Source organism: Pelodiscus sinensis, chromosome 22 (assembly GCF_052426305.1).
Source record: "Pelodiscus sinensis isolate ZL-2025 chromosome 22, ASM5242630v1, whole genome shotgun sequence".
Lineage (NCBI taxonomy): Eukaryota > Metazoa > Chordata > Testudines > Trionychidae > Pelodiscus > Pelodiscus sinensis.
This window is the reverse complement of record NC_143073.1, coordinates 4,821,550-4,840,072: the sequence shown is the minus strand read 5'-3', so window position 1 is coordinate 4,840,072 and position 18,523 is coordinate 4,821,550. Positions and strand designations below refer to the sequence as shown.

General features: G+C 51.7%; 1 protein-coding gene and 1 long non-coding RNA gene across 2 annotated transcripts; one reads left to right on the top strand and one right to left on the bottom strand.

Annotated features, from left to right (window-relative positions):
- The first annotated feature begins 255 nt into the window (after window positions 1-255).
- LOC149521802 (uncharacterized) lies at window positions 256-17,788 on the top strand. Its single transcript, XR_016347724.1, has 4 exons — window positions 256-368; window positions 16,083-16,256; window positions 16,555-16,748; window positions 17,370-17,788. It is a non-coding gene; the product is annotated as an uncharacterized LOC149521802 (long non-coding RNA).
- LOC142819720 (immunoglobulin lambda-1 light chain-like) lies at window positions 5,671-16,898 on the bottom strand. The gene is made up of 6 exons (XM_089772526.1): window positions 16,856-16,898; window positions 15,834-16,175; window positions 9,124-9,435; window positions 8,146-8,241; window positions 8,014-8,063; window positions 5,671-5,715 (listed from the first exon to the last, which is right to left on the bottom strand). The coding sequence occupies exons 1-6, from the start codon at window positions 16,896-16,898 to the stop codon at window positions 5,671-5,673; spliced, it is 888 nt and encodes a 295-aa protein (XP_089628652.1).
- Window positions 17,789-18,523: the final 735 nt, after the last annotated feature.

Here is an 18,523-nt window from a genome sequence, read left to right as displayed (position 1 = left end):
ATACTTTCAGGAGACATTTCAGAAATGGGCAGAATGCACGTTCCCAGGATAAAGGGCTGTGACAAAGTCTTGTCCCGAGGGCTGCCCTAGGAGAGCTTGGAGCCAACTCCCCTGTTAACGAGGAACTGGCAAAGCAGGAGCAGCTGACAAGGAGCTGTCTCAGGCAGAGTAGGGATCAGCTGAGCTACCTGGGATTAATTAGGGCCAGCTGACTCCTCTTCTGGCCTGCTGGGGACCTTTTCAAAGCCTCCCCTGGGGGGAGGAGAAAGCAAGATAGAGGAGAGAAAAGGAGTGTGAATGAAGCACCAGCAAGAAACAGGGGGGGAGGCTGGGCTTCCTTCCTGCCCACCCCAGGACAAGCCACCAAGGTAACCTGCTTCTGGGGCTGACTGCTGGACACAACAGACTTTGTGGGCCTTGCCTGGGGCCCCTCCTTGCCAAGGGGAGATGAGCAGAACCCAGCAAGGGACAGGAGGCCCTTGCCACAATAGCCTACAGAGTGAGCAAAGTGAATTGCTTACGGAGAGATTCCAAATCCGATCCCTCTGCTCACTCTGGAACCCTGCGCAGCCCCATCCCTGTGGCTTGCCTGGACCTGGCTGTGAGAGCTGCAAAGCTCCAGCTGGGATTTGGTTGGCCGGGTAAAGGGGGTACCCGGGCTGGCCTCTAAAACCTCCGCCTCCATGCAATCCTACCGCAGATGCAGGCCAGAATCTCTGTGGAACTCACTCTCCGGAGCTGATCCTCTGCCATATGTAAGCTGCCCTAGACTGCCCCAGCTGGGTATGACTCCCACAGAGTCACTTGCCAGCTGGGAATACCCCGAGTGCAGCCTGCTTTGGCCAGACCCCACCTGCCAAGAGCTCCTGGCTGCAAGGGCTGGCTCTGCTGCCTTTATACCCCCTGGCACGTGTAGCCAGGTCCTGCTCCCTTGGTGTTATGGGGCAGTGCAAAGGGAGGGGACCAGGGTCTGACCTGGCGAAGGTGAACGTGGTGCACCTCCCTTGTCTGGCCTCGGTAGTTCACTGGGACGTCAGCACAGAAGGGAGGAAGGAGGGTGGGGTAGTCAAGATGTTAGCCAGGCACTTGGGGTGAAATCCCTTCTCTGCCACAGGCTCCACGTGGGGCAAGGCTGGTCCTGTCCCAACGACTGTCAAGCCTTAGTCTCTGTCGAGAGTGGGACTTTTTAGAACATGTCTCCCCAAGTCTCCCTGGGCCCCCATTCCCCAGCTGTAAAATAGGGACAATTCCTGCCTGCTCTGCAGCGGGATGGTGAGCAATGTTCCCTCTAACTTTTTCCATACATGTGTGGAACAAATTTTGTTCTGCGCACTGTGGCCTGTGGATGTGCACCCCCAGGAGAAACAGGCTGCTGGGTGTGAGCACTCCGCTAATCAGCTGGGCTGCCCCAGCACTCTCCTCATAGGGAACACAGGTGATGAGGATAAATGAGCACAGAGCTAGATGAACAGAGCTTTGATGAGCTTCTGACAGCATCATAGATGTGCTGCCTACAGCTACGTTGGTGTCATCCTATATACGGGTCCTGTGGAGCAGGCAAATCAGTGTAGCCAGTGTGCAGGCTGTGATGTTTGGCATGGCGTTTACAGTGATCATGAATTTGAAGACACCCCATCACCTCTGCACTGGCAGCCCCTGGCCAGTGAGGCTGGGCCTGGCTCCAAGCAATGGGCTGTTCCAACCTGGCCCAGGAGAGCTAGGCTTGGTGCATCTGTCCCTCCAAGGGGCGGACGCATAGGCGCTGGAACTGGGGACGTGGTGGGTGCTGAAGTACCCCCAGGTTTTAGCCGGTCCCAGCTGCTGGCCCTGGAGGTCCCTCCCCCTCCTCCTCCTTAGCCTCCTGTCCCCAGATGCACTAAACTTGAGTGGCGCTGGGACCCCGAGGGCCAGATCGTAGTGCTGGGAGCCAGCCCCGTGGGGCAGGAAATACCGCTGCATTGTGGGTGCAGGGTGCTCACGGGCTCTCCGCCCCTTGCCCCCAGGCACCACACTACTGCTTTAAAGGTGCAGGTAGTGTGGTGCCTAGGGAGGTTTGCTAAATCAATGGGAGTTAGGCATCTTACTCGGGGATGGTTGAACATTTGCCCTCAGACCGTTGTCCCCAGGCACATCTGACTGGTGTTTTACATTTGATTTTTGTCCTGGACGAGTCATTACACTTTAAAACAAAGTGCCTGATAGTTTTTGTTGATTTCGTTACTACATTGTGTGGGTGTGGGTGTGTTTAAAAAAAAAATGCCATGGTTGTGGCAAAGGCCCAGTTGTTTAAAAATAATCAGAACTGGCTGCTCAGGGAGCTGCGTTTGCTACTGCGGTCTGTTTCAGCCCACCTGTTTTGCCACATTTGTTTTGTTTGTTCAGCTAGCACAATGCCGGGGCTGGCTGATTTTTACAGGTCTCTCTCCCCAGGTTTTGTTACCAAGGAAGTGTAAATTGCTGCCCCACAATTAATCTGCTACCCTCCAGGGGGCAATTACAGCCAATCTCCTAGATGCATACAGGCAGAGCAGGCCTCAGTGACCCCCCATGCTCTTGTGACGGCTGTATTTCCAACACACGAGCTTGCACTTGTCTGTCCAGCTGGACAGGGAACAGCCCTGCCAGCTGCAGAGTAGATGTACCCTTCAGCAACTCGGCAAGGGCCAGCTTTTGGAAAATCTTTCGCAATAGGCAACTGTTCTGTCTGCCCAGTCACACCTCTAACCACAGCTGTGTGCAGTAGTCTGATCTGTCAGAAATCCCCAGTACACACTCTGCACTAGGTTCTCTGTGCTGAATGATCTCTTGCATAGTCTACATAATGTGATGTGCTGGGGGTGATTTCATTGTTCTGAATTGTTACCAGGTATCCTCTAGTTGGCCTGACTGGTCAAAATAACTCATGGCTCAAACAGTTCCTTCTCTTAGAACCTCTGTTGCATGGGATGGCTGCACACACTCTTTCTATCACTCCTTGTACGGCTTATTACATGGGGCAAATTTCTGCCTCGCAGGGGAAACTCCCATGGGAATCTCCGGGCAAAGGCCATTGGCATGTAAACGGTGATGGCAATTACACAGCACTGCTGAGGCCTGCTTAGCTCATCAGCTGTAAAAGCACCACTCTCCTTGGCAGGATAATCTGGGTCAGAAAACAGCTGTAAATAGTGAAGAAAAACTTGAATTTGCACTAATGAGCCCCTGGCAGGGTCTTCAAAATCAAAGAATTCAGGGTGCAGACAGGCCTAAAGCCCTGGTCATTTTGCTAAGGCTGGATTTGGCCTTTCCCATCTGTGTTGGGTGCATTTAAAAACTGTCTGAATCCTAAACTCCTTTTTCAACAGCATCCTGAAACTTTAAAGCAAGTTGCCCATGATGGGCCCTGTGCTAGGGATGAGCAGTTGGCATTGAGGAACTTTATATCAAGCTTAACAACCTGTTAAGGCTTTTCTCCAGTCTGGCACCCTGAGCGGAGAAGGTGGGGGCCCGCAAAGAGCCTGAAAAAGGAAAAAGAAGGGGCGGGGGGAAGCATTGCCTCTACAGGCTCTGCTTACAAAAACTCCCCAGTCTCAGATTCCCTGGCTCTGAGAAATAAACAAATAAAACAAGCTGCAACCATCAAGTGATTTTTTTTATCCCTAAATCTAGGGGTGAACACTCGAACCCATCCCCGGAGGTACCCCAAGCTCTTTTTGCCCTAAAAGATCTAGAAAAGAGAAAAACAAGCTGAAGTTTCTGGTAGGCGACCGCTCAGTCTGAGGGTATGTCTAGAGTAGACTATAGAGCTCTTCTGCTTCCAAGGAACATGTCTACTTTTCCAAAAAAACTTTTGGAAAGCAGTTGCGTTTTTTCAGCAGCCCTTTTTCAGCAGCCCTGTAAACCTCATTCTGAGAGTCATAAGGAATGTTCCAAAAAAGGGTTTTTTCCCCCCAACATTAGCTCATGTAGATGGGCCAAATGTCGGAAAAGCCTCTTCAGAAGAAAAGCAGAAAAAGGTACGCAAATTGCAGTTCACAATTTGCATATCTTTTTCTGACTTTTCTTTGTAGTGTGAACACAGCCTGAGGTATACACACACACAGACCACCTGTACCTTCCAAGACATAAGAATCACACCACCTTAAAGTGATCTTTTTATTACAAAACAAAAGACAAACTTGATAAAGCATACTTGGTTGCTAGATGTTACAGAACAACAAATTAAATTAAAATAAAAGGAAAACAAATTGAAACACAGAGAAAATCTCTGGGAACAATGCTTAGATGGTAAACGGGGAAGGGAGGCATAGATTCACATAGTGCAGTTCAAACCGCAAAACAAAGAAAAAATACCCTGAATGTAACTAGATTCACATTTTTTCTCTATTTACTCACAGTCTTCTCTTTGTTCAGTTCACTTCCATGCCCCGAATTTCCTGGAGGCATGGTAGCCCTGCCTGAGTTTAAATCATTCTGTGTCTCAACTCCTTGGTTTAACTCTCCCACACAAATTCCAGCACACTGTTTCCACTGGTTCTCCTGCCCCTATGGCCAACACCCTTGCTAGCTACCTTAGTCATCAGGTTCTGGTGAGCACTCTTCCTATCCATTAGAGACGTGCGGCTGAATGTTGGGTCCAACTCCCTCTATACAGGCTCGCTGTTGGGATGGGAAAACTCCACTAATGTGGAATCAGTTTGCGAAACCGCATTCTGTGGTTCTGACTCAGCAGCAACTGCCCTTGCCTGTGGGAGGGAGGTGATGGAGTGTTCACCCCCCTGGGCTAGAGAGGTTGACAAGGGGCCAGTTTAGTGGACAGGACCCAGCTGAGAGGAATGAGGTAGACTCCCTCACCCGCTGGACACTGATGGAGCCCCGCTGAGCTGGTGGGGCTGGTGCAAAGGAAGCTGATGGCAGAGAAGGGCTGCGGTCACTCTCAGGGTATTGGAGGAAACTGAGGGGCAAAATTCTGATGTGCCAGTTCCCAAAGGAACGTTTACTCTGGAGGGTGCAGTGAGAGAAGCAGAGAAAGGAAAAAAAATTCAAGGAAGCCCCAGTGAGATAGGAAGTTGCAGACCTGGGCTGCTAATTTGATGGACCCTGAGCTCAAACTAGGGGTTGTAGAGGGACCCCGGAGGCGTGTCACGGTCCGGGCAGTGGCTTTGGAGATGGCCTGAGAGAGTTTTTTCTGTGGGATCCTGGGGTGGGGGAGAAGTGCCCAGCGAGCCGGCCACAGGGCCAAGGTCTGAAGACGGAGCAGCCGCACCAAGAAGGGCAAAGATGCAGAGCCCCAGAGCGCAAGTGGGGCTAGGGTGAGAGGGAGATGAGGGAAGGGGGCAGGGGGCTGGAAGGAGCGAATCTCTCGAGCAGCCGTGAGGAGATGCTCTGGCAGTGAGTGAATTTTATGATGGGGGCAGCAAGTGCCGTGTTTGAGGGGAGATGTAAATCCAGCATGCCAGCGAACCGGCAGGCAAATCACTACCAACCACACTCGGCTTTTTGCATGAAAATCTCTCCCCTCTAGATGCGTTCAGAGCGCTGCCCGTGGCAGAGGTGGTATTTCAGGCAACCTCACACCCTAGCACAGTACAAACACCAGACTCCCCGCATTTCTCTCCCTTTCTCCTTTGTTCGTTCTTCTTGCCTCTCTTGCCGACCCACAAAGGTGACGGGTGTTTTTTGAAACATGGGTCATAAAGGAGCACTCCTGTTGCACGTCAGAGTTGCATATTCCGTCTGAAACAGAGAAAGGCGAGAGACGATGCAATGATTAGTTCTTTGTGTTAGGACAGCGGATGGAGGTGCGGACCCCTTTGGGCTTGGCACTGCGTACCCATAGAAAGAGAAGCCCCGGCCTCAAAGAGTTTAGTCACAATGCACAAGAGCACAAAGCGGGGAATGAGAAACGGCAGCTTAGAGAGGTGAAGTGACTTGGACAAGTTTGTCCGGCAGGTCAGTGTCTGAACCAGAAATAAAACATCCTGACCGCCTGTCCGGTAACTGTTCTGCTAGCCCAGTGGTTTTCCAAGTAGGGGTCACACCCCGGTACTGGATGGTGGAATGCCATGCCCTGGGTCACTTTGCTGTAATGTGACCGGATAACTAGCGAGGTTGCTAAGGCAGCTCCCTGTCCGTCCTGACACCGTGGACCACACTGGGTCCATGGGTCCAACTTCTCTGCATGGGGCTGCATGTACTGCCCTCTCCTGAGCACCAGTTCCACGCTCCCATTGGCTGACTCCTGGCCAATGGGAGCTGGGGTGGATGGTGCCTGCCTATAAGGCAGGTTTGAACCTGGTAGGAACCACTACAGCTTGTGCTATAAAGCCAGCTGGCTCTCTGCTTACAGCTCCCTTGCTCTTATCTCTGGCTGTGCGTGGTCTACGTGCCACTTCACGAGACAGTGACCCAGGCTAGGGGTGTGGGTTACAAAAGCAGCACGCAGAGCCGCTTGCTCCTGGGTCTCCAAGTCCTCTGCCTAGGACTCGGACCTGCTCCTGGCTGCTTCTGGGGCACAGCGTGGTCTGCAGGGCTAGGACAGGTGGGAAGCCAGCCTGAGAATTCCTGCTGTTTTATTGATTGTGAGTCGCTGGAGGGAAATCCGGGCACCCATCCCCTGACTCAGCCCTGAACCCCCTTCTGCACTGCAAAACCTTCATTCCCAGGCCCGCCCTCTAGCCAGAAGTTATACTGATGTTGGGTCCTGGGCATCAACCATTTTCTTCAACTGGATCGTGAGAAACTAAGTTTGAAACCCCCTGTGCTGGCCCATGCTGAAAGGCCTCTGATACACAAGACTTCAGACTAGATGACGTAATGACCCTTTTGGCAATAAACTCTGGCATCTACCTTAGTTCACCTGTAGTCCAAAGATACTGTTTTTATCCGTGTTTCAATCTGTTCTTTTCTCAGTTGCTCGGTAACACCTAGCATGCTTTGCCAAGTATGCCTTTTTAAAGGTCATGATTTGATGCTTGTGTCCTGGGATGTAGCAGGGGGTCTGTGTGTACGTGCCTAAGACTAAGAGGTCATCTGTCAGAGGGCATGTCTAGACTACATCCCTCTTTTGAAAAAGGGATGTCAATTTTCAGATTGAGAGGCAGGTCAAAAGTGCAAATGAAGCCGAGATTTGAATTTCCCGTGCTTCATTTGCATAATCACATCACAGCATTCTTTCAAAAAAGGGTATTTCGAAAGTGAAACCACAGTCCATTTTTTGAGGAGTACGGGATCTTTTGAAAAAGGGCTTTTTTTCAGATGAACCCTGTCTAGATGGCTGTTTTACTTTCAAAAAGCCCTTTTTCGAAAGACCACGTGACCGCCATTATGCAAACGAAGCGTGGGGAAATTCGAATCCTGGCTTCATTTGCAATTTCGATCTGTCTCTTATGAAAGAGGGATGTAGTCTAGACATACCCAGAGATTGCAGTTTTTCTGTTTTTCTCGAGCTCTCTTGTAGTAAAAGAGCTTGGTGGGGCTCTGGTAGAAGTTCAAGTGCTTCTTCCTGGATTTCAGAAGCAAGAGTCTCTTTTACACTTGATGGTGTCAGCCTGTCTTCCAGAGCCAGGGCAGCTGTGACTCTGGGCAATTTCTTTGTAAGCAGAAGCCTGCAGGGGCAAGGTGTTTAAGGTCTCTTGCAGGCCCTCACCTGCTGCACTCGGAGTGCCAGAGTGGGGAACAGCCTTGAAAAGCCCTTCACCACTTAACAAATTCTTTAGAGTGGCCCCTCCCATCAAAAATTATTGCCCGCCCCTTGACTAGATGTTCTGGGGCTTCCCTACAGGGATATACACTGCACTCTTTCACGCTCCCTGATCTGCAGCCACCTCTGGGGTGGAACCCAGCAGTTCTTCTGTACCAATAACCCCACGCAACACTGCCACTGGCCGGGTGGAGAAGGAGAAGTTCAAATAGTACTTCAGGGGGTAATGTGTCGGTACTAGGGTAGAAAATGGGCTATGACCGTGCTTCAAGCCCCCTGTTGTTAATACGCTGTACCCTGTGGACGTGCCAAAAGCTGAAAAAGCCATTTACCTGCAGGACCTGCCTCTCACGTACTGGATTCTCTCTTTGCACAGCTCTCCCTGATGAGTGAAACAAAGGGCCGGTTACACGGATGTGTGATGAGTTTCTGCTTTATCGCAGACAGAGATAGGACTGAGTTACCTCTGGTCGGGCGCTTTTTCCAGAGCAAGATCAGCAGCTGGGTCAGGAGCAGGATGAAAATACAGGGCAGCCCGGCGTAGAGCGCTATCTCACAGCCTGTGTCTCTTCTCTCTGCTGAGTACAGAAAACTCCTGTCAAAGGAGGACCCCTGATCTCTGTCACCCACACGGCCTCCTGAGAGGTTCTTTCCCTACAGCGCCATATGCAGTACTCTGTGGGTTGTAGCATGCTGCCCTCCTCTATGCTGATGGAGTGGGGTGTGCAAAGGACTGGGGAGTGGGGCTTTGCAAAATGAAGTAGCATCTCTGTTCAGTCTCTTCTCTGCCTTCCTCCCTCCCCCGCATAACTCCTAGAATAAGGGGAGCCGTGAGTTCCCTGGTCAGATTCCAGATGGTTCCTCTATTTCCAGCACAAATTTGCAGCAAGAGCCCAGGCAATTAGAAAATGACATGTTGGTTCGGCAGGCGGGGGGACGCCCGCGTGTGCCACCTGCAGTGTGTTTGGTTTGTGAAGGGCTCCTATGCCCTTAAAAGTGTCGCCGCTCTTCCCACTGTCCACTTCCATCCTGATGCTCCTACTTCTGCCCATTTGGCTCCCTGCAAGTGATCCTTCTGGGGCCTGGTTGTGCTCACCTGGAAGGGAAGGCTCCGGCTGCTGGACCGGAAACCCACGAGTCATCCCCATGGGTTGAGAAATGAAGGTTTTCAGAAGGGCTGGGGTGGGAAAGGTGGGTGATGGGGAAGCAACCGTAACTGTCTGCCCCACCCCTCAAGCCCCCTCTCGATTGTTTCCCACCCTCTCCTCACTCCAATCAGTTGTCATTCACCTGAACCGTCCCATCTGGTTCTATCTGGTTCTCTAGCCTAGAGTGCCTGTCACTGACACTTGGTGCCCAGATGACATCTTGGTGCCCAGATGGTGAGGGGTGTAGGATAAGTGTCCAGGGAGGCAAGTGAGTTGGAGGACACGATACTGGACCTGTTTCCTTGGCAACGGTAGCACTGATGTGTCTCCCTGTGCCGCTCTCCTTGGCTGTACAAGTGCAGCTCGTCCCCTGGTTCCACCACTCGGACGGGATTGTCGTTAGACTCCAGATGCTGTAGACCCCGTCCCCATCTATGGCTCCGTCATCCGTCTGGCCTTCTGACGGCCCCTCCCCAGTGTCCCAGAGAACGGTACTCCAGTGGGGAGTGAAATCCGAGAGCAGGCAGAGCAGGGGCACGTCGTGGGAAAGCTCAGCATCCCCTGGGTCGGAGGGCACAAGGACGGAAAGTCTCGGCTCAGAGGCATCTAAAAGAGAGTCCCAGAAACTAGAGACTGGAAAGAGCTGCCAGCGATAGCTCAGCTAGTCCCCTGCCCTTAGCCCCCTCCCCATGAGCGCAGCATGTTTAAAATATCCAAGGCTTTGTCTGTGCCAACTGTCCATGTCTAACCCCTCCCCCCGATGCTGCTCGGAAGCTCATCCTGATTTGATCTTTGTGAGTTATTTGCTGAGGGTTGACAGCACCTTCGGTTTGGAACGAAACACAAGGGAAGAGCTGGTCATTGTGGTGGTGAAGGCACCAGCCTGAGAGCCAGGAGGGCCGAAATTCATTCCCAGCTCTGCCTGGCTGGGTCCCCTTGGAGGCAAGTTCACTTCCTGCTGTCTGTGCCTCAGTGTCCCCAATGATCAAATTAGGGCCATGATACTGGTTTAGAAATGATTCTCAGTCACCTTTGCAAGGTACTTTGAGATCTAGTTGTGGAAAGCCTGAGAGAGGCTTACCCCATTATGGATAGTTAAAAGAAGCAGATAAGGATCAGAGGATAGTGTGACGTAGTGGGGGTACCTGGCTGGTTTCTATGCTGCTGGCTCTGGGGGAACCCCCACTGGCTGCCGTGGGTACCACGACCCAGCAAAACAGGATGAGTCACTATGCAAACCAGTGGCCAGACACCCCCCATGGAGAGGAACAAAGGAAGGTGGAATGCTGCCTTGGCTGGGGGGCAGGGCTGGAAGTTAGTGAGTTGGTTGCTGGCTGTCGGAGGGCATGGAGGAGAGCCTAGGGGAAGGGGCTGGAGTTTAGGGGCCCAGTCTCCCCCATCTCAAGGGGGCCTGAGGCATCCTAGCCCAGTTCCTGTGACCAGACTACATCTGTGCTGCGCTGTGCTGGAGGAGCAATAAACCACCCTCGATTCCACTGGCTGGTGCAGTCTGTTTGTGCCATTTCGGGGTGCAGGAGACGGGGAACCCCCAACGCGCCGTCACACTGGTGTCAGGAGTGGGATGCACTGCACCCCGTGGATGGAGCTTCCAGCGGCAAGCGACAAGGCGCAGTAGAAGCAAGAGCCCTGGAGCCAGGCGTGCTGGAGACAGAGCGAAGCGGTTCCTGGGAATCGTGGGGCGCTGCAGCACTAGACTGGTGAGTCTGCACCGAGGGGCCCAGCGGGCAGATGGCCTACGCCCGACTCTTGAAGGCAGAGCTGGTGGGGCTGTGCAGAGAGAGGGGCTTGCCTGTGCAGAAAGCAACCAAGGCCCAGCTGATTGCCCAGCTGGAAGATAATGACCAGCCACAGGGCCAGGATCTTGTCCCCAGGGGAAGCAGCCAGACCCCCCCTGAGAGTGTGTCAGGCTCAGAGAGAGGGAGGAGCGCTGGAACCCAACGGAGAGATGAGACAGCGTCTCCCGGGAGGCCTGCAAGCCGTAGCCCATCTAGGGCAGGGGCCAGCCCAGCGGAGCTGCGGCGCCTGGAGATCCAGCTGCGGATCAGGGAATTGGAAGTAGAGGACCGAGAGAAGGACCGCCAAGATCGAGAGAAGGAGCGCCAAGATCGAGAGAGGCAGCGGCAGCATGAGCTGGCCATGGCAGAGCGGAGAACCGGCGGGGCACCGGCTGCGCCAAGTGCGGAGGGGCCCCAGGGTCCCAGGACTGCCAGACGCTTGGAGAGGCTCGTGGTGGCCCAACTGAAGGACATGGGTGACATAGACGGGTTCCTCAGTGCCTTTGAGAGGGCCTGTGGACTGCAACGGGTCCCCCCAGCTGACTGGCTGCAGGAGCTCATCCCCGCACTGAACCAGGAGGCGGCCGGAGTGCTCAGCCAGCTGGAGGACCTACAGCCAGGGGATTACAACCGAGTCAAGGAGGCCCTGCTGCACAAGTTCGGGCTGACCCCCGAGATGTACAGGAAGAAGTTCCGGGGGGTACAGAAAGGGCCACAGGAGACCTATGTGGACCTGGCCTCCCGCCTGGCGCAATACTGCCGCAAGTGGGTGTCTGGAGTCGGAGCCCAGACCGCAGAGGAGCTGCTCAAGCTGGTCATGATGGAGCAGTTCTATGAAGCGTGCCCACCCAAACTGAGGCTGTGGCTCAAGGACCGGAGACCAGAGAACCCCCAGGAGGCCGGGAGACTGGCGGACGAGTTCACGGAGAGCCGGTCCGGGTGTGAACGGGAGTCCCGGAGAGAGAGGGAACCGCGCAGAGACCGGATCTCGGCTGAGCGACGGAGGGAGTCAACTACAGGGCGAGACCAAGGAACAGGTCGTCTGCGCCCCAGAGAACCAGCCAGGGCCTGGACAGAGACAGCCCAAAGCCTAACTTGCCAGCGCTGTGGGCAAAAAGGCCACAATAGGGCTCAGTGCACCAGGTCCCAGGACCGGGGACTTTCCAGGGTTAACTGGCTGGGGCGGGAGGAAGGGCAGGCTGCCCCAGAGGCAGGGGCTGGCAGGCAAACCTCAGCTCAGAGAGAGGGGAAGGATGCTCAGTGCACCTCCCCTGGGAGGTCTGATTCTCAGGAGGCGGATTTCTCCGTGTACCGGGTGGGGGCAGGACGGCCCCTGCGGAGCGAGTGCCTCATACCCCTGGAGGTGGATGGTAGGAAGGTGACGGGCTTCTGGGACACAGGAGCGGAGGTGACTCTGGCCCGATCCGACATAGTGGCCCCGGAGCGGATACTACCCCACGCGCAGCTGACCCTGAAGGGCATAGATGGGTCCCCGTTTAAGGTGCCTGTAGCCCGGGTGCATCTGAAATGGGGGGCGAAGGAGGGCCTCAAGGAAGTGGGGGTGCACCCGCACTTGCCCACCGAGGTGCTGATGGGGAATGACCTAGAGGAGTGGCCCCATGAATCCCAGCGGGCTCTAGTCACTACCCGGAGCCAGAGCCAGCGGGGGGCTGACAACGTGGGTCCAGGGAAGGACTCCTGGCAGCGTCCTCAGGGTCTCATCCCAGCGGACACGGGGTCCAGCCAGGCTGGGACTCCGGACCTAGGCAGAGGTGGGGGACAGGTCCCGATCCCTGCCTCAGCAGCTGAATTCCAGGCTGAGGTGCAGGCAGACCCCTCATTGCAGAGGCTGAGGGACCAGGCTGGCCTCCATGCAGCTCAGCCCCGGGGGAGAGGTGGCCAGGAGAGATTCCTGCGGGAGCGTGGGCTCTTGTTCCGTGAGTGGCTCCCCCCCAGGAAGGCGAGGGCATGGGGGCTCCAGCGGCAGCTGGTCATCCCCCGAAAGTATCGCCTCAAGCTGCTGTATTTGGCCCACGATGTCCCCGTTGGGGGCCACCGGGGGATCCGGAGCACCCGGCTGAGGCTGCTCCAGCACTTCTATTGGCCGGGAATCTTTACAGCCGTGCAGCGGTACTGCCGGTCCTGTGACTCCTGCCAGAGGGGCGGGAAGGCCCAAGACAGGAGGAAAGCGGCTTGGGGGTCTCTACCCCAGATAGACCCTCTGGGCTTGCTGAGAGAGTTATGGGAGGGGAAGACCTCCCTGGATGGAGCTTCGGGGGTGGAAGCCGCCCTGGCTGTCCAGAGAAGGCTCGCTGGGCTCATGGCCCCAGCCCGAGAGACCCTGGCCAGAGATCAAGGCCAGTGGAAGGGTGGGTGTGACCCCGAGGACAGGCCTGTGCCAGTCGCCCTGGAGCGGGGCGGCGAGTGGACAGAGGGAAGCCAATTCATGTGGGGCCTCGCCACGGCCGGCCCGAGTCAAGGGGAGCACCCATGTCCCCGGGGCGGGTTCCCACGCAGAGGACCCGAACTTCCCTAGGTCACGAGCGGAGTGACCCTGCTCAGTTCGCTCTCGGAGGGGGGAGAACTGTGACGTAGTGGGGGTACCTGGCTGGTTTCTATGCTGCTGGCTCTGGGGGAACCCCCACTGGCTGCCGTGGGTACCACGACCCAGCAAAACAGGATGAGTCACTATGCAAACCAGTGGCCAGACACCCCCCATGGAGAGGAACAAAGGAAGGTGGAATGCTGCCTTGGCTGGGGGGCAGGGCTGGAAGTTAGTGAGTTGGTTGCTGGCTGTCGGAGGGCATGGAGGAGAGCCTAGGGGAAGGGGCTGGAGTTTAGGGGCCCAGTCTCCCCCATCTCAAGGGGGCCTGAGGCATCCTAGCCCAGTTCCTGTGACCAGACTACATCTGTGCTGCGCTGTGCTGGAGGAGCAATAAACCACCCTCGATTCCACTGGCTGGTGCAGTCTGTTTGTGCCATTTCGGGGTGCAGGAGACGGGGAACCCCCAACGCGCCGTCACAGATAGCAATTAGAGAGGGAGAAGACTAACACAAGAATCTACACAAAGAGTAGTTGGTACCTCCATTGTTTGTTTGGTTTATAATGTCCCACACTGCACATCTAGTAATTTGATCTATGCCATCAAATGCCAGCAATGCCCCACTGCTATATATATTGGACAAACTGGACAGTCCCTACGGGAAAGAATCAATGGACACAAATCTGATATACGTAAAAGGAACATACAGAAACCTGTTGGGGAACACTTTAATCTACCTGGTCACACTTTAAAAGATCTCCAAGTGGCTGTCTTGTTACAGACCAGTTCTACAAGCCAAATACACAGAGAGGTATTGGAATTACAATTCATCCACAAATTTAATTCTCACACCTATGGCCTCAATCTAGATAATGGAAGGCAGGGACATTATCAACCAAACAAACAATCAAGGTGCCCACAGCTCTTTGTCTGTGTAGATTCCTGTGTTAGTGCCCTACCTCTCTAATTGCTATCCTATGATCCTCATCTGCTTCTTTTAACTATCCAATTTTTAGGTACTTATAGATTACCAGTTTTGCCTATTTGGTTTTCCCTTTGATATTTACATACTCTCTACTTCTTGTTTCCTGCCCTCTTCCATTTTTTCCCAACCCTCCTCTCCCTTCTCCCCTATTTATTTTGGGTCTGGACATCCTAAACTCAAAACGCCGGTCATCTGAAGAAGTGGGCTGTGCCCATGGAAACTCATGATCCCATCTACATGTTTTGTTAGTCTATAAAGTGCTACCAGACCATTGGTTGTTTTTTTAAGTTTGTCCTGTACAGACTAACTCAGATTTATCAAGAAAGGAATTATCAAGAAAGGGATAGAAAATAAGACACAGAATATCTTACTGCCCCTATATAAAACTATGGTACGCCCACATCTTGAATACTGTGTACAGATGTGGTCTCCTCACCTCAAAAAAGATATTTTGGCCTTGGAAAGGGTTCAGAAAAGGGCAACTAAAATGATTAGGGGTTTGGAACGGGTCCCATATGAGGAGAGGTTAAAGCAACTGGAACTTTTCAGTTTAGAAAAGAGGAGACTGAGGGGGGATATGATAGAGGTATATAAAATCATGAGTGGTATGGAGTGGGCGGATAAAGAAAAGTTATTTATTAGTTCCCATAATAGAAGAACTAGAGGACACCAAGTGAAATTAATGGGTAGCAGGTTTAAAACTAATAAAATAAAGTTCTTCTTCACACAGCGTGTAGTCAACCTTTGGAACTCCTTGCCAGAGGAGGCTGTGAAGGCTAGGACTATAACAGAGTTTAAAGAGAAGATAGATAATTTCATGGAGGTTAGGTCCATAAAAGGCTATTAGCCAGGGGATAGAATTGGTGTCCCTGGCCTCTGTTTGTCAGAGGCTGGCGAAGGATGGCAGGAGACAAATCGCTTGATCATTGTCTTCGGTCCACCCTCTCTGGGACACCCTGGTGCTGGCCACTGTCGGCAGACAGGATACTGGGCTAGATGGACCTTTGGTCTGACCCAGTACGGCCATTCTTATGGCTACCCACTAGAGCTTCTTTTCCTTTTACATTAATCCTGTCTGAAGCCCAGCCTTTACAGTGTCTGAAATAATTCCTAATTCATTCCCTTTTTTTTCACATGCACTCTTTGGAATGTAGTGCGGCTTAATAGGTACGTCATTCTTTGTCCATTGAATTTTCAGGTTCATTTTTATACTGTGCTGCTGGAGACAATGAATATTCCCGTGGGTGAACCCTTGGGTGAAATCATTACATGGACCTCAGTGAATGTCTTGAAAAGAATTTGCATCCCATTCAAGTCATACAAGGTTAGCAGGGGCAGGTGAAACATACCCCCCAGGCTTGGCTCAGGCAATTTCAGTCGGAATGATCAGCAAGTGTGACTAGCAAATCTGAGTCCTAATGAAACTTGTCAACGGGCAGGCAGGGAGATATAACACCTCGCACTGACGCAATGATTTTCATCCATAGGTCTCAAAGTGGAGAGAAATTAAAGGCCAAAATGTCCCAGATTTTCCAAAGCTTTTTTTTTGGTTGGTGCATTTTAAAAATCTGGCCATTTATTTAGGCACCCACAACTCATCACAACCTAGCCAAAACATGATTATTTTCACACCACCTCCTAGCACAGTGAGAACATTGTTCTGACCCACCGGCAACTCACCTGTGACGACGAGTCTGGTCCCGTTCCCGAGATTGGGCTGTAAGTACACAGAGTCAGCAAGGCCACAGTAATAAACTCCCGAGTCATTCCTTTGAACGGTACTGATCACGAGAGAAAAAGTGCTTGCTGTCACGGTCACGTTACAGAAATATTTTTCATTTGAAGGTGCAAATTTAGAACACTGGTAAATCCACTGTAAACTTCCACTCTGTTGTTCTTTGTACCACATAACACGCCATTCCTTTTTAGGAGGTCTACAGTCCAGCTGTGCCGTCTGCCCGGAATTCAGCCACACTTGTGCTGGGCTTTGAAGGATTTGTATCCCTTCTTCCGAGGCAGCTACTGTACAGGAGAAGAAAGAAGTGTGTTAAGACAGTGAGCACTGGGAAAAAAATGGATTTTGCAGTGCACTCTACAGAGCAGGTAATCAAAGACTAACAAAATGTACGTTTCTGTGAAAGTTCTATTTTAATTTTTCTCTTTCTTGCCAATATTTTTGTTAGCATTCATGGTAGCCTGTGGGGGAATAAATGTAAGGTAACAAACAAACCTTAGAGTGTAAAACTCAGGGATATAGACTTCCATTTCATTGCCCTAATCACCAAACTACAGATTCCAACTCAAGCTAATGATCACAAACTATTTCCTAAATTGTACTTTGGCGAGTCTTTTATTAACTTAGCCACTTGTCTTTTGAATTCTCTTTTTCGTCATGCTGCAGAAAAACATACCAGTTTGTGTGTAATACATCAGCATGAAGGAAAATCAGATTTTGCACCTCAAGCCAAGATAATAACTGGAAACTATCCTCAAGATGTTAGTGTATTGCATCCAGGTTTTAAAAACATCAAATATTTCATCACCTCCCAAGATCTGAATCGACGAACTAAAAGATGTGAATTTCCATCTCTTCAGGTAAATATTAGCAACATTTAGAACTGCAAAAAGTCCTTGAGCACAAAGATAATACTTGTTAGCATGGTGGAAAAGAAGCAGAAAAGAAATCAAGTTAAAATACTTACCGTGCAGATAGACTAGAATCATCCCAAGTATCTGATGAGACATCTTGTGTCTTTCTTCAGTAAAGAATAGGTAATGTCTGGTTGTCTCAGCGCCTGCTAGCTAACGGATCTCTTGATGAAAGACTTTGTCACATGGGGAGGAAAATGTTCTATTTCCTTTAAAGATCTGTGGGCCAACATGCATGACAAAAGAAGAGGGCCAAGAGATATTAATAACCCCATTCAAATCTTATTCTTAGTACCAGCAGAGCAAACATGTGGGGAAAATTTTCCTGTGCTGCTAAAATCTATTACAGAAAAAATTCAAGCTTAGAGTGGGTAACAGCATGGTATGTCTCTCAGGTGGAATATTTGTGTTAGCCTTGTTACAGGTAGCCAATTATTTCTTCTGAGTGCAATTTAGGTGGAATATTTTTCTGTACTTCAGGGATTTATAATGTAAACTGGTATCAGGTTATTCACAGCCTTGTCTGAAAACTATGTTAAATCGTGATTTATCAATTTACATTTCCAGGGGGTTTTCTGGTCCTGCTTGCTGTCTGTAGGGAAGTGTGCAATTTGGGTCTGTCCATCGTCAGTCTGGCAAGCACCTGCTCAGAACAAGGCCGGGTGAGTTTTCCATCTCTCTTTTACAGAGCAGCCTGTTTTCTCATATGCAGTTTTTCGGTTATTTTTTTGGTAACGTTCTAGATTCTAAGGGACAAAAGCTCTCTTAGCTTGCAACCTTCCAGCCTGAGTCTCTGATGCTTTGATATAGCTTCTCTGTTTCTGTGCCACGAACGTAACCACCACCGAGAAGTATCTCATATGATTTAAGCCAAAGCTGGAGGAAACCATCCAACAGGTTCATTTGGCCCTCCTGAGGTGAGGAAAGAAGCAAAGACAAAACGTAGCCCGTGAGTTTAGTTTTCATTGCAGATTAAGGGAAGGACTGAGGATGAGGCCTTCTTTGAAAGCTCTGTGTGTGTGTGTGTGTGTGTGTGTGTGTGTGTGTGTGTGTGAGGCCTTCTTTGAAAGGTGTGTGTGTGTGAGAGAGAGAGAAAGTGTGATGCACTATCCTTTGTGTGAAGTGCAAAATTACGTACAGGAAGAACAATGTGAAATGCCCATCCCGACTCCATCTCTTCTAAACAGTTTGTTGTTGTGTTTTAAGTTTTTTCTGGTTACAGATTAACTTGGCTACCCCCCCAAAGCTTCTAAACAGTTGTCACCCCTGTAGTCCGGAATACGGTACAGTCATCTCGGTGGTTTGTGTTTACGTGGATGCTAAGGCTCAGAGTTGCAAAGCTCCATCCAGGATTTGGTTGGCCAGATAAACTGGGCATGCAAACTGCCCTGTCGAACCTCAGCCTCAATACAATCCTGCTGCAGATTAGAGCCAGAGACGCCGTCGAGCTCGCTCTCCTGTTATCCCATCCGAACATGCTCTCCAGCCACATATAAACTGGCCCAGCCCGGAGTTTGCTCTAATCTGCGCTAGCCGTTAAAGACTCCCAAGGAGCTGTTTGTCCGCTGGGGATCCCTGAAAGCAAGAAGATCTGGCCCTGTTGGGCTGGAAGATCTGATCCTGCTGCATTCACATTCCTGGCATTTACAGCCAGTTCTGGCTTTCTCGGTGTCACGGGTGCAGCAAAAAGGGAGCAGGATCTGACTTGGGTCTCAGAAGCG